At 41.5% G+C, this 15,622-nt stretch overlaps 1 protein-coding gene across 5 annotated transcripts in view; it reads left to right on the forward strand.

The window, feature by feature from the left end:
- LIMCH1 (LIM and calponin homology domains 1) overlaps positions 1-15,622 on the forward strand; it is a 182,544-nt gene that overhangs the window by 59,455 nt on the left and 107,467 nt on the right. For all 5 annotated transcript variants that reach the window (XM_063336357.1, XM_063336356.1, XM_063336358.1 and 2 more), the window contains exon 2: positions 8,087-8,157. In XM_063336357.1, coding sequence (XP_063192427.1) covers positions 8,087-8,157 — 71 coding nt within the window. The remainder of the gene's footprint in view (positions 1-8,086; positions 8,158-15,622) is intronic.

Consider the following 15,622-nt stretch of genomic DNA (forward strand, 5'->3'; position numbering starts at 1 on the left):
AGACCTTGGGAAAAAGGTGTTCGTGATAGCTAGTAATTATTAGTCATCTGCTCCTCTTCCCTTCAAAGCTGCAGGAACTGCCATTAAGTACCGGTTTGCCCTGAACTGGTGTAGGTTGTGCAGCAGTAAAAGGGGTAGCTGAACAGGGAGCTTTCTCCAGATGGTGTAGAGGAGCGAGGCCAGGCTCTCCAGATGGCCAGGACTAGATTAAATGAGGGTCTCAAATTGAGGAGGTGCATTCTGTGCTCTTGTTGACTCCACATTGTCCACACTAATCCTGATCTCTGCTCCTCTGACCGTCTACATGGGGTCTTGTATTTAGAGAAAAGCGTACAGAGCTAAAGAACATTTCATTATGGTTAGATGTAGCTTCCATCTAATACAAGTTCTTTTCCTGAAATGATGCTTCATTCCTCCTTCTCCCCAGTCAAGGAGGATGAACACTCCACTGATAAATCTATGGCAGGAGCCTACAAACCCCCCTTCTTTGATTCACATTAAAACTAGCAAAGAGATGATGTATCCCACAGTACAGGAAATAAGTTTTTCTCATAGAGATGTTTTTTTCTTGTTGTTTTAGCAATAAAAAGAACCCTAAATTGAACGACTGATTAAAACCAGGTATCTTAGAGTGTTCTGTTATGTCTGTCATCTGGTATCTAATTTTGATAATACTGCTTGAAGTACAGATAAGAAGCTGGTTACCCATAAAACAACGATGCAATGCTAACTTACTGACTGTCAAATACAAATTTGATGTAACAGATGACCTGCTGCTAGGTGACGCTTTCAGGGCTTGTGCCGCAGCCAGGAGAAATTTGACAGACGACTCTTAAGTTTTCTCTTGTTGCTCTTTGTTCTTTCTCCACAAAATGTTCAACCTTGAATGAAATGTTTTCTGCCCCACCCCACCCCAAAGGGAAGGCTGCAATGTTTGGCAATGCACCTGGGAATGTATACAAACAGCATTAGGGAGGGGAGATGAAAAAGGAGATTGATTTTTCTCTATCATGAAATTTTAACACTCCTCAGCAGCTTGCCAGCCAAGCGGGATTATACTACCAGATGTCCTGGCAGAAATGCGTGTGGCTCTGCAAGATCATAAATCCAAAACAACGTATGGCAACCCTGTGTGTATAATGCTGCTGTTAGCAATGCAGAATTTCAGTGTGGAAAGCTATGGTGACGGGCAGGATTAGCAAGGACAAAACCTTACCAGACTTGGCTTTAAAGCATTGGGCAGGTAATAGCTGCTGATGGCAGTGGTATGTTAATGGGGAAAGGAGGAATATAGCAATGCCTGTGCTTTATCAGCAGCAATAAGCCTAGTTGGCTTGCAGTTGTCTTCTCCCATCATGTCTTGGCCTTTCAGCAGGCAGAATTGTAGTGCAGATGCTCTGAGACTGACCTCTCTGTTGTTGTGTGTGAAAGTGCTGAGGGGGTGCTGTCAAAGACCTGCTGAACTCAAGGCCCAAGTCAACAGAGCAGTGCTGCTCCATAGCAGTTTAGAGTTGGCCTGTGGTCTTTCTTGAGTGTCAGTGGAGTCCTGTTGTCTTCATCTTGGTAAATTCTTGTTTAGTAGGAAGAACAGGGATGGTGGAGGCCCGGGGTGGAAGTTAGTGTCTTTCTGTGTTTCTTTTGTCATGTTTCCTAAACGGAGTACTGGTTGGACCTGTTCTTTTAGTCTATACACTAAATATAAATGCATGTGTCCATTCATAGGATCATTTCCTCACTAAACTATGCAAAGAATTGGAAAAAATCAGCTGTTGTGGGGTTTTTGATTGGTTTTGGCTCTTTTTTAGTTGCCTCTCCCTTCATGGAAAAGAAGAGGTACTCACTGGCATCCCATAGCAAAGAAATCATTCACAGAATCACAGAATGGTAGGGGTTGGAAGGGACCTCTGGAGATCACCTAGTCCAACCCCCCTGCCAGAGCAGGGTCACCCAGAGCAGGTTGCACAGGAACGCGTCCAGGCAGGTTTTGAATGTCTCCAGAGATGGAGATTCCACCACCTCTCTGGGCAGCCTGTGCCAGTGCTCTGCCACCCTCAAAGTAAAGGAGTTCCTCCTCATGTTTAGGTGGAACTTCCCATGCTCAAGTTTGTGCCCATTACCTCTTGTCTTGTCCCTGGGCACCACTGAAAAGAGCCTGGCCCCATCCTCCTGACACCCACCCTTCAAGTATTTATAAGTGTTGATAAGGTCCCCCCTCAGTTGTCTTTTTTCCAGACTGAAGAGACTCAAATCCCTCAGCCTTTCTTCATGAGAGGTGTTCCAGTCCCCTAATCATCTTTGTAGCCCTCTGCTGTACCTTTGCTTTCATTTGGTGAGGACTTAATCAGGTCCACCAAAAGTGTTGGCAGTATGTTTATGTCGGTGGGTATGGTTCTCCCATGCTATATGTTGACACCAAATTGTCAGCTAACCCAACTGACAGTGTGGCAGATGGAAGTTTAAAGCAAATGGAGGAGAACGTGCTCTCCCCTATTTTATTCTGTTGTTGCTAGAAAAAAATTGAGTTCCTATGAAGTGTGAAAAAGAGCAAGCCAACTCTCTGGCTCTTTAAAGAATAATATGAGGGTGAACAGCCAGAGGAAAAGAACAAAGGGAGCATCAGCATGGCTAGTTAACTTTGCAGATTGCAGTTAAGCTTAAGTGACCAGAAAGTGGAAGATCTAAAACTAAATAATGTTAAGTGCTTTCTTTGCAGATTAATCTTGTTACTCAAGTGTGACATCTCCCCACTTCCTCCCATGCATTCTTTAAATTTTCAGGTTCCATGCTACGGGATTTCAGGTGTTTCGTTGCTGACTACATTAGTCATTCTGAGCTCATGCTGGCTTTGTCCTTGAGAGTAGAAATACACACTAAAGATATTCAAGTTGTCCGCCCTTTTATTGATTTGAGTAGTAAATTACCTCAATACTGTAAGGCCTTGGCAAGTTTTGTGTGGAGTGCTTGTCATCATTCAGCCTTCCTGGAAGATAGGTATTGCCTAGACCAGGGTTTGTTGCTCTTGGGAAGTTCCATTCATGCAGTCCTCAAGTTTGTCTGTCACTCTTCCTAATATTTGTAATAAAGCTGTTTAGGACTAGCTTATACTGCTATAATTTTAGCAATTTAAATCCCTCTGCTGTGCAGGAAGAGGGAGGGGGCTCATGCCTAGATGATGTGTTCTATCCCCTTTCGCAGACAGAGCGAAGCATCGCCTGTGCAGGATGTGGCAGAACCAGGAGTTGGTGAAGGATCTCCAAGTCCCATTGCGCTGCCATAGCAGTGTGGCACACTTCTGGTCCGCAAATGTAAAGCCGACTTTAAATTTGTCAGTGGTGTTTAGTTCAGAAGTCTCGTCTGTGCTACCTGAAAAAGGAATTTAATTCGCATATTCATGTTATTAGCTCAAATGATATGTCACAAATGGGGAAGTAGGAATTCATTACTAAAGGCACCAAATCCTGATGCCCTAAAAACTCTCATGCTGCTTTTGATGGTTTCTGTTCCCTGCTGCTTACATTATCCAATGCTTTCTATGTAGATATGTGTGATTATTACAGTTTAAGCCCTACTTTTGCATCTTCCTGAAGTAAAAGCAGCATGTTTTTGAGTTAAGTAGCAGGGTGGGCTTTTTTTCGTTTAAGTAAAAAAATCATATAGGGGAAAATACTGGCTGTACAAAATTGAAATGCAGTGTACCCACATACAAAGAAATGAGCAGCCTACCAAACTTTTTGAAAATGTTTCTTTCACTGCTGTCATGCTTCACAAGCTCTCCAAAGAGCATCATGAGTAACAAAGACCTTTCCCTGCTGTGTCTATATTTCTGTTCACTGCTTTACATGCCACTCTCAGATATGCCCATAGACAATGAAGCTAACTGTTTTCAAAGTGTTGTCCCTGATGACTTAGTGTTTATTCAACTACTTGCATCTTGTTGGCCGAGGTAAATTTCACCTGAGGCCAGCATCTGCTCACTAATTTGTCACCTTTTCTTTTTCATGCCCTTAAGCTATTTTGACACCAGAGGCTTTGCAAGCTCCATCTCAGGAAGCACCAGCAGCAATACAAAACACAAGGAAAACAATGTGAACTGAAGCTTAGTGAAAATAGAGTTGTGTAATATGGCACTGGTTAGTGGCTGGATGACAGCCATCCTTGATGACATAAATTTAGTGGCATGTGTAACTGCAAAGAACAAAGGAGTTAATCAGCAACAATACTGTATATAAGAAGTGTTACTGTGTGTAAGTATATATTAAAGCTATTGCCATAAGCTTGTGATAGAGAGTCAGTGTGCTGTGGTTTAGTCTGCTAATATTCCTTTTGGAAAAACTTTTATTATAAATTCTACGTTCATTTTCTGGGTTGTTAAGTGGCAGTGAAACTGAGAAACATGTCCGGCAGTCAAATAATTGCCTTGGTGGAAGATGCTTGCAGCTTTTTACAGAGAAGAAAATATCATCCAGATGATGAATAAAAACAACCCCTCCTCACATAAATGAAGCACAACAATAAATTATATTGTTTCACTTCTGTTCTCTATTTTTAATTTTCAGTATGATATGGGAAGGCAGCTCTTTTTCTCCAGCTTTATAGAACTTATTAAAGAGGAGGCAGGCTTTTTTGGTAATTGTTAGCAGGATACAGCTTGTGTTTTGCCTTTAAGGTGCTTCGTTCTAACGTTGGTACCCTTGCACTACAGAGAATTACAGTGTACTGGCATTGCAGGAGTGAATAGGAGACTCTACCGTGTATCCTGCTGCCTCCTGTACTACCCAAATGTGCTGGTCTGTACCAGTGACGTGGGGGCCATGCTAGGTAGCAGATGGAGTTGTCTCGAAAGCATGTAAAGTCTAGGGATTGTCTTGCAAAGAAAGGCCAGGTCTCAATGTGTTCTTAGTTACCATCTTCATTGGGTTTTGGTGTTGCCTTTTTTTTTTGCCTTTTCTGAAGGCAGCAGTCCAGGATATAGACTACTTTGCATTTGTCCATCACTGGTTTTGTGCATGTTCAGTTTTGAATACCAGTTCTCTGTAGTACGGAATCTTGATGGGCTACAGATCTGTTCCCCCATTTTCCAGTTTTCTGTACCTTGCTGCAGATTTGCAATTTTCTTTTGTCCAGTGAAGCTCAGTGGAAGCACTGTAAATGCTACTCTCTAGTCCTTGTATGTCAGTGTGTTCAGAGTTTCATCCAGCAGTCAAACTGGAGTGTTTTTCCAGAGGTGGAAGATGATAATGTAATAGGAACAGAGCAGTGCTCAGATTAACAACATGAACACAGTCCTGCGATGCACGCAGTGGTTTTGTGATACCATGGCTAATGCACCTGCTTTCCTTTTTATGTGGGTTTGGGCAAACTTGAGTATGTGCTTAGCTATGTGGGAGACTGTTTGCAAATATGAGAGTGCCAATCCTTTTGCTTGAAGCCACTTTAAATCATTGCTCCTCCTGGTCTCGGTGTGCTGAGCAAAGGTTATCTCAGACATGTGTGGGCCTGTGGGTCTGCCGTGGTTGTTCCTGAGGGTAACTTGGCAGTGCTAGGTGAACCATTGGACTTGATGGTCTTCAAGGTCCCTTCCAACCAAAACGATTCTATGATTCTGTGGCCCAAAGTGGTCTCTGCAGAGAGGGGTGTGTATGGGGGGTGTGTGCGTGTGTGTGCATGCACATGTGTATGTGTGTGCATATGCCAGGAAACTGAGCTGTCATTTCCTCTGGAAAAGGTGGACCCAGCTTCTTGCTCCTCTCAGTCCCCCTTTGGGTTTATCTTTGTCATTTATAATGTCATCTTCATGTGTATTTTTAGTTTCTAGCCTTTCTCCCTTGAACTATTCTTACATTTTAATTGGCTAAATCAGGAGACTTGTAGCTGATTAATGTTTCCCCTCTGTAGCTGGATCATCTAGAGCAGGCACAAACCTTTCCATGCCTCACATACTTCCAGTTCCTTTTCAAACAGGCATGCACTGTTCCTGGACCTTCCTGTCTTTCCTCACCTGCTGCCAGTTTTTGTTGTACCTCTTGCTGGGTGAATTGTTGTTCCAGCTGTGCATTTGCATTTCATGATTTTATTTGTGCGGCCAGAAATTATGTGTGAAACCTTCCTACATCATCAGTAATGACAGCAATACTCAGGTGACAGCTTTTGGCAGGTAGATTTTTACCTGAATTGTGTTAACAGTTTCAGTACTGGTCTCTGCTGAATGAGGCTGTTCAACAAGCACATAAAAAGATCGATTTCCATAGCTGGAATGTTTGATGTTGAGGAGTGAAGTAAGATGCCTTTCTTCTTTTTTTTCCTCCCTCTGCATAGATGAAAAAACCACTATGAGTCAGGCTGTCATGAAATAGCTCTTCCTGTTCCTTTCTGTACTGTTCTTTATTCTATGGATGAAATAAAAGTCAGTTTTGATGTGCTCCATCTATCATTCATCCCAAGCGCTAATGGTTTTATTGTCATGATTTCCCTTTGTCCCAGCAGATTGAAATTAGAGATTATTTACTATGATTAGAGATAGTTTAAATGATTAGAGGTCATTTACTACTGGCAAATTGCATCTGGTGTCTTCTGAGGTACAAGGGCAACACAGTGCCTTGTTCTACTTTATATATTTGCATAAAATATGATTGTCAACTGGTGTCTTTGATACACTTTTTAGAGTATAAGTGGTTTAAGTTTGCACACTGTCACACCAGTTTGTTGGGAGAAGTTCCTTCATGTTGAAAAAAAACAATATCCTTATAGTTAAGTGGAGGATTAGGTTTTAGGCTTTGCATTTGCACTTCGATTCAAAAAAAAGTGTTGTTCCCCGTCTAAGACTGCGCGTAGCTATAACCAGCATTTGTGAAGCCAGTGCATTCGCTAATCCCGTGGGAAAGTGCCAAACTTGTCAGTTTTTATAAATTGCTGTCTTTATGACAGGAAGCTGGGAGGGGAAGGGTCTTGTATCTGAACGGAACAGCACGGAGAAAATGGGGATGTAAGGACAGATGTGTCCCCAAGTCACTGTTCTCTATGGTGGAAGCAACGCCCAGAGCAAGGGTCTTGCTGAAAGATTGGATGGGAGCCATGAGAACTCTATAAGCATCCGGTGAATGTTTTGGCTGAGTGAGAAGACCTCCTGGAGGACAATTAAAAACTGGGCAGGCTTTTTTTTTTTGCTTTGTTTTGTTTCTGTTCAGTGCTCTCAAAACACAGCAACTATTTTTATATATTTGTTGGTGGTAATAATAACTATTCTTTACTCTTAACTGAACGCATCATCTGTTGAGAATAATTTGAGGATGAATGGCAAGCCATTGTCAGCATAGTAGTGAGTCATAAATGAGGGTTCATCCATGCTTATAGCGTCCGGCACCCTGAGGCGAGATTGGGATTCCTAGACAGTTCCTAGATGGTCCGTCCCTAAGCAGCACAGATTGGCTTAAGGGCTCGTAGTGCAGCATGTACCTCCTGGTCCAAGCATCCCTGACAGGCTGCGGACTGTGAGTAGGTGCCTAAACCTCAGCTTCCACTGAGTTTGCATTCACGCTCTCAGTTGACTTAATGACGTAAAGTATCATTTAATATGACCAGGAGTTTTGTGGTGTATGGCTATATCTCACGTGAGTGCTTCCAATTGCCTTTGCTTATTCTATAAAGGTGACGGGTTAAAGGCCAAAAATTCAAGTTCAGTATGAGATTTTTAATGTGGTGCAAAAAAAAAGGCAATAAAGATACATAGTTTGTCTAAATGTTTTAAATAGTTTTAAAATTCAAAATGCTATTGAATGCAGTTTTAAAAATATCCTGAAAATTACATTGAAGTTTTTGGTAGTTTTTGTTGTTTTACTCCTAGAAAGCAGCTCAGATAGAATCTGTAATTGCACTGGCCAGCGCAAAAACTCTAGTCTATGTGTTAAATAGTTTGATGAAATGGGAAGGAGGAAACTGGTTGATGGGCATAACTTAGTCCTTTAGCAAGATCTGTAAAGCTCAGATGTTTCCTATGCAGCAGATGCTTTAACTGAATGTTATGAATGGCTCTTGAAAAGTATGCCTTCTTATAGATGTCACTCTTTTGTTTCCCCCTACTCTTCTGCAGCAAGTGACGGGCAGAAGTTTTGGTGAGAAAGATTTTCGTTCTGGATTAGAAAACGGCATTCTTCTGTGTGAGTAAGTAACACTTATAATTTTGAGCCTTGAATACAATCTTGACTAAAGCTGAAATGAACTTTAGCTAATATGTCCAATTGTTGATTTCCTTTTGCGAGTTTTGACATTGTGCATGCTGGTATTTCGCTGCAGCATCATTTCGGTGCCAAAGCTATTGTTATGGTGAGGATTGAAATGTGGCTTAAAGAAAACAGGTTTTGCAAAGTGCTTCCCTCACTCCACCCCAGCTCCTTAGTTGAGTTATGTAAAGTAAAAATGATGTTTGCTTTTTGGTTTCCTTTTATTTAAAGATGTTAACCACAGATTGGCAAATGGTGTTCCACACCTGCCTGCGGACATCTCTGCTACAGCGAGGTGTTTTGGACCGACTCCAGGTCCGAGCACTGTCAAGAGTTAGCCATCTGAATACCATCAATACTCAGCTGCCTTTTATAGTTTCTGGAAAGGTTAGGCATCCTCTAAATTTTACCTAAAGGTGTATTTGAATGATGTGTTCTGTAATTTTTGGACAAGAGACGATAGTTAGCTTTTGCACGTTTCTCTCTGGTTTTAATAGCTAGTTTTTTAGTCAGAATCTTCCAAAAGCATGTTGTGGGCTTAGATGCCAAAGCTGGTGACTTCTAAAAGCAATTTGGAAGTGTGCCCTAATGCCCGTAGTTCTTTGAAAATCCCATGCAGGTTGTCAGGAGTTTGGCATCTGAATCACCTGTACGGACCGATTTCTTTCCCTGGGCATGCAGGGTTGTCACTAAAGCTGGTAAAAGCTGTCTTTGCACACCAGAAGGATGAAGCTTGTGCAGAACTGAATGCATATTGGCATTTGAAAATGAGATCTCCTGGGGCGTTTACCTGGACCATTGCAGCTATTGGTTAAGTTCTATACTATGAAAGGCACTGGAACTTGGAAACTGTTTTCAGCAGTAGATATTGAGCTAATATCCTGTTACTTAGCTCTAGGTAGCTTACGATAGCTTCGAAGCCTACCTGCGAAAATGCTGTTCTGTATCTTACTGGTGTCATTAATCAGACAGCTTGAACTTTAGCTGTTAAAGGGAAAAAAAACATAAAGGAAATGATATGGTCTGGTTTAATTGTAGTTGCATGTCTTTGCTGAGGAGTGGCTTTGGGAGGAGGGAAGTAGTTGTTATTGTTGATCAAAAGTTGTGTAACTCAGAAGGAGTGTGTAGTTTACCCCTTTGTATTTAAGGGTTGCCTCTTGCACAAGGTCTCTCTCCTCTGTGTGTTCAAGGGAAGTACTGTGTGCTGAATCATTTCTGTGCTCTTTAAATATTAAGGTTGAATTGTGTTGCATGAAAAATAAGGGATGTGTGTTTCAAGATTAGATTGTAATCTTATCTGCAAGTAAGCAGAGGTAGTCTGATTTAAATGCTATAAATCTTTAAATCTTAACGTTTAACTAACTAATGTTTTGCTAATGAAATGCATAAATATGTATTTCTTAAGAGGCTGTGAGCTCCAGTAATAAGCAAGTCAAGGGACACCACTTGGTTGTACTACTAAAATGCTCTGTGATGTTGGGCAAATTGCTTGTCTTTGATTACCACCTGTAGATCAGAGCAAAACAATCTGGAGGGTTCTGTCTCCTCAACCTCAAATCTGAGAGGCTGTGATGTTTGTATTGCACCCTGCTCCTGGCAGCCATGGCCAGTGGATGATACTCCATAGGCTACAGGGCATTAACCAGAGCGCTACCAATTTGGCCTTCAAGTTTGGCTTTCTGATGATGAACAAATTGAGGCCAACAATCAAGTGTGTTCCTCATTAGTTCTGAGTCCACTGTAAAATAAAGATCTCAACAGAAATTTGGGGTGTGACACTGAAAGCTCTTACTGTATCTTCAAAAACTACAGGGTTTGGTAGGCAAAGCACTGATAGTTAATTTTTTTTTCTCTTGCTCAGTGAAGAAGTGCTAGTGAAACTGCCACAGGCAATATTGTCTCCGTAAGCAGGAGTTTTCTGGTTTATCAGAGACCTACCTGGGTACCTCATGAACAAAATGTAGCGGTATTTAAGCTCTCTCTCAATGTCTTTCTAATCTGTATGCTTTCATCACAGCTGACCTCAACAAAGAGATGACAATTTGATCTTAAAGTCTCTGATAAGCTACTGAAGGCAAGAAAGAAATTACAGCTGTCTTAGTTTTCTGAAGATGGAAGAATTCATTGCCTCTGGTCTGGTTTATCTGATTTGTTGAAATTTTAGGGAGAAGCTAAACTTGCCCCAGTTTATCTCCACAGGACAGTAGTCGCTGCTGGTGTCATTAACTGGCAACTCGTAGCCAGACACTTGTGTGGGTGATGTCCACGTGAGTGTGGAGTGGTCCTTACTTCCACATGGCTGTTCCAGTGTTTTTCTTGCCTGTTGTATTTTGTGATGAGGCCTGAAAGCGAGCTCGGGTCCTGAGCGATCCCAGCAGCTAGAGATCTGGAAATTGATGTCAGGAACAGGGACACAGCAGTATGCCCTGAGTCTTCCAAACATGGCTCAAGCTACCCTTGGACTTCACAGGCATTTTGCAGAAGGGAGGGGATGGGGATAGCCACCATGCTAGAGTCTGTTCCCCAAACAAGGTCAGATAAGCCATGTGCAAAACGGCACAGGGGAAATCTTTTGTCTGTGTCTAGAGCAGGATTGTTGGAGCTTTACGCACAGTAGGGCCTGTCACTCCCTCCAGTTGATCCTGATGTCTGTGGCCTATGCAGCCTGCAAACTCAAGCAGATATGATTACGCTGGTTGTAAAGGATTCATTCATGTCTAGCAACTATCCACATATTTAATAAATGAAAACTAATACAACTGAGCGATACCAAAAGCTTGGGCTCTTGGGAGGGACATGTTATGGGCCACCAGCCTGACTAGCAGAGCAGCCCTGCAGGTGTGTGCTAGCCATGGGCACCCACTCGCCTCCTGCATGCCTCTCCAGTGGTGTTTACACTGCGCCTGGCATCTCAGTCTGGCCTCATGACGACACTTGTATAGCTTGCCATGCTCCACTTCGGAGCCGAGGAGCATATTTAAATGACGCAGGGCGCCATAAAGTGGCAAGCTGATAGATGAGAGTAACACAAGCCCTTCCTTCTTTCTGGCTATTTGAAAGCCTGCTTGTGCAGTTGCCTTGACAGTGATGGCTCCGATTGTTCACCCAGCTGCGCCAAGAAGCCGGTGACTATGACTTCTGTTCATCTGACACGAGTTCATGGCTTTTTAGCATAGCTGCCTGACATCAGCGCAGATGGCAATTTCAGCAAGGGACATCATAACTAGGCAGAGGCAATGCTTGCTCTGTTCTCGCTTTGTGTATTAAATTCTCATATTCAAAAATTGAGGAGTTTCCTGGCCACACTTCTGCATGGGTGGGCAAATGTGCCCTCCTTGTGACATGGTGGAAAGCTATATGAGGCAGGAATACACCACCACTAGTGAGAAATATCACTAGAAATCCCCAATTTCTGCTCCAGCACATGTTCTTTTTTTTCTTGTTACATAGCTTTAACACTTATGTTTGACCCAGATATCGCAAGAAGCTAGAAGATTAATCAGGAATAAATTAGATCTGGTTGTTGCAATGCTTAGGTGTTCCTATTCTATGGAGTCAGAGATTTGAATGTTGATTGGAAAAGAAAAATTATGTTGTCTCCCATCTGCCTGCCCCACTGATTTGGGTAGTTCTGTTGCTTTTCTGAAACAGCAGATAGGGAAGTTGAAGTCGCTTTTATTTCTATCCATGCAACGACTGCTATTAACAAGTTTAATAATTACTACATAAGACAAAAACGCATACATCTTCCTGCAACCTTGCCCAGTTGTTACTGCTCTAATATTCTTGCAAGTGTGTTTATTAAGGTGAGCAGTTCCTTTCTGTTCTCCTTGCTGCCCGTCTCTCCTTGTCCAGCTCTGCTGCTGCAGGATTCCTTCTTTCACACTGAGCATTCAGCAGTTAGAGAGGTCTCTGTGGGGATGTGGGACTTGGAAAATCCAACTTAATTACTTGCTTTGATGTGACTATCCAAGGGTGATAAATATCCAGTATATCTGTAAGCATTTCTGACATGCAATTGAGATCCTATTTTTCTCTCAAGCTTTCTCTGGAATTAGGCAGTCCAGCCACCCTGAAAGTTTGTATTAGTGGTAATGAGAGTCTGATGTCAGGAATAGGACCCAAACCATAAAGAAGAGTAACAACAACAGCTGGGACATGGATCTTGGGCAAAGGACCTTAAACAATGAACATAAACAGAATCCAGGTTTAGGTATCAGCAGAAATTATTTGGCTTTGCAGGGGAGTCCAGCAGTGTCATGTTTGGGTGTAATACCTTGGGTTCTGTATGTAGAACAGTTTAGCTGTGTGTCTGTTTTACGTACGCATGCAAATCAATTTATAGCAGTAAATGCAGGCACAATAAATCTTTGATTTTTTTTTTCTCAGGCATGAAAGTTCTAATGAATATTTAACAGCATACCTTGAGAAGCCATGGCATAAACATAGAAGTGAAAGAGGAATAACTGTATGTGGTTAAAGACAGATGTCACTTGCATATACAATTCTGGATATCAACTTATGAGCATTTTCCCAAACTTTTCTTTGAGACACTTATTTTGTATATTAGCACATGGTGATATGTACCTTAGTAATGCTACGTAACTTGCTTATTGTTTGAAAGCAGAATTCTTTGACTCTAACCTGTTCTTTATTTTTTGAGAGAGCAAATATGAAGGTAACTTAATGTTTTTAAGTACTCCTGGTAGAACTTGCTACATACAGTGAATTAAGGAAAAAGTTGGACACTTTCTTGTGTGGACAATATCTAGAAAAGGCAGTTCCCTTCAGATACGCAGGTTATGAATATATGCTTTTTATAAGTACAAGAAAGTTTTTTAGGTTTTACTTCTAAATAAAAGTGAGAAGTTAGTCATGCACATAGATCATTTTAATAGTATTTAAAGAAAAAGTGAAGTGTGACTATAAAGCTGTGTGAGCTGAAAGTGATTGTGATCAAGAATTACTTAATGGAGTTTATCATTTACTCTGTCATGAGCATAATTTTCATCTATAAATAAGAAATCTCCTTGGCTTGTGTTCTTTATGTCACTGGTGATGAATGAGCTGCTTTTTCTCAGAGAGCTGAGTTTCTCTGGGCTTGCATCATGGTTATGTGCATCTGACCAAGCCTTGGGCTGACATGAATGCTGTTTTCAGCAAGGGCTGGATATGTGCCAGATCAGTGCAAGTGTAATGCTATGGAATAGTAAAACTTTGTCTTCTGAGTCAGTGGTGCCGTTAGGTGTGGAGAACAGACTTTGTTGTATATCTGGTGTTTCAGTTGTTTGGCTGTTGAAAAATCAAGTTCTTCTTTCAAGTTAATGTCACTTATGTAAAATTGCCAGGCAGCTTATGGACACCTAGTAGGGGAAAACAAATACTCAGTCGCCTTTGTAGATTGTAGGATTTTGCGTATAGGTTATTTTATTTGTCTGTCAGTATTATAGGCCTTGGCATCAACTCAGTGCTTGTCTGTGTGGTGCACAGTGCAGAGGCTCTTGTCTTGCCAGATACCTGACTGGAGAAGTTACTGGATGCCCAGCCCCTTATGCTTAATTAGGCTTTTGCTTGAATTTCCTATTCTTGGAAACTAAGAAGGTATTTGAGTTTCATTGGCATACTTGAAGTTCTGCATGTGAACCATGCCTTGAGGTGAGAAGGGATTGGTGTTCTCCTGCGGTTTTCAGGCTCTGCGTTGTAAGGGCAAAACATTATCAGCATCATGGTTTTGGCATGTCTCCAGCTTGGAGAGACGGGCCCCAAGGCTCATTAAGCGTTAAGATTTAGGTTCATGTGAGGACATTTGAAACAGCTTTATATGAATCCAGAGTTTTTAATCTTTAAGTTTTATTGCTGTGTTATAATGAAGAGCTATTTATTAGTGTGGTTTAGGTGAGGGGTCAAAGGTAACGTAAACCGTAATGCTCAGCTGTGTGCGGGAGGAGAATAGCCATTGAGGGGCATGCTTGAGTACACCCAGAATTGCCTGTCTTTGTATTTATGTTAAAAAATATATATATAAATGCATCTCACAGACTAAATAGTAGAGGTTTTTTCAGTGGAGCTTAGTAATTGACAGGGCAAGAAACCGTTGAACACTGACCCATTCAAACGGAGTGTTGCTGAAGTGCAAAGCAAGGTAATTCTGTGAGAGGTTTCAGCTTTCCGAGAGTGTATGTTTCAGAAATTATATTGGATATGTACTTTGGGCAATTATCCATGGCAGTTGCTAGTCAGTGTAAAACTGTGCGACTTGTAAACCTATAGGTGCATGGGACAGTCTTCGTGTCACTGTGGTGGTAGGTTCTGTGTAAATTGCTTGTGAAAGCATTTACACAATCTTCTCTGCCTTCATTGAGCTGTTTTGCAAGGCCTCTATCTTGTTCATATTTTTAGTCTTTGGCAGAGCAAGACCCATGCTACCCTGAGTTTGACATGCTCGGTTTCTCAGTCCTATGCGTTTGCGTAGTTCTTTATTCACCTTTTACTTATCAGACTGGACTGTGAGCCCTTTATAGGACAAAGTCAGTTCTGTCTTGCTTGTTAAAAAAGCACCTTGTTCATCTGATCCTAAATAAATAATGTCAGGGGCATCATTAGCAATCACTCAAGAATGTTTTCCCAAAAATATTTTTGTGACCTCAGGAACATCTCTATATTTTGAAACTCCTTTACCGCTTCCTTTGCAACAAAATATTTTGACTTTTCATTGTGTGCTGTTTCAATATGATTTGTTCATCTTTAAGACTAATATTGGATTTTTGTCTCCTTGTCAACTGTTTTGGGGCATTTTGGAGCTGCCACTAGAGCATGAGTTTAAAATATGTGGATACTGAAGCTGCCTGGGCTAATAATTGTCAAGTGCTGAAAGGCTGCTTGTTAGAATGTAAATCTGTAAAACTTAATTTAAAGAGAGAAATGACTCTGTGAATGTTTACTGTGGATAGAATTTCCTGAACTCTCAAATATGAAATGCCCTTTTACTTTAAGATCTGGTCATTAGTCAGCTTTTCTTTTTAGGAATATGATCTGTTATTTGAGCAAGGAACTCTGTTGGATACTTGTCCCTGCAGCCCAGATTGATCTGTGAACACACATCACTTCAACCTTTCTTTTTTTCTGTTTCTGAAGCTTATTCTCTGAAAGTGCTTCTCTTCCATTTCCTCTTAAAAACAAGGTCGTCTTGGAGGCTGGATGTTGGCAGCCATCCTCTGAATATTTTCTTAACTGACGCTTTCTTGCAAGAATTTCATGAGCAGTTGTCTTGGTGCTTTTCATTAGATCTTTTATCAGCTGTTGCCTGAAACGCCTTCTTTTCCTGGCAGTTTTTTCAAATTCTTAACTGGTGATAAACAACCCCAGGAAGGTCTTGTAGGTTAGTCACACAGTGGCTAGTACTGATT

Source organism: Chroicocephalus ridibundus, chromosome 5 (assembly GCF_963924245.1).
Source record: "Chroicocephalus ridibundus chromosome 5, bChrRid1.1, whole genome shotgun sequence".
Taxonomy (NCBI): domain Eukaryota; kingdom Metazoa; phylum Chordata; class Aves; order Charadriiformes; family Laridae; genus Chroicocephalus; species Chroicocephalus ridibundus.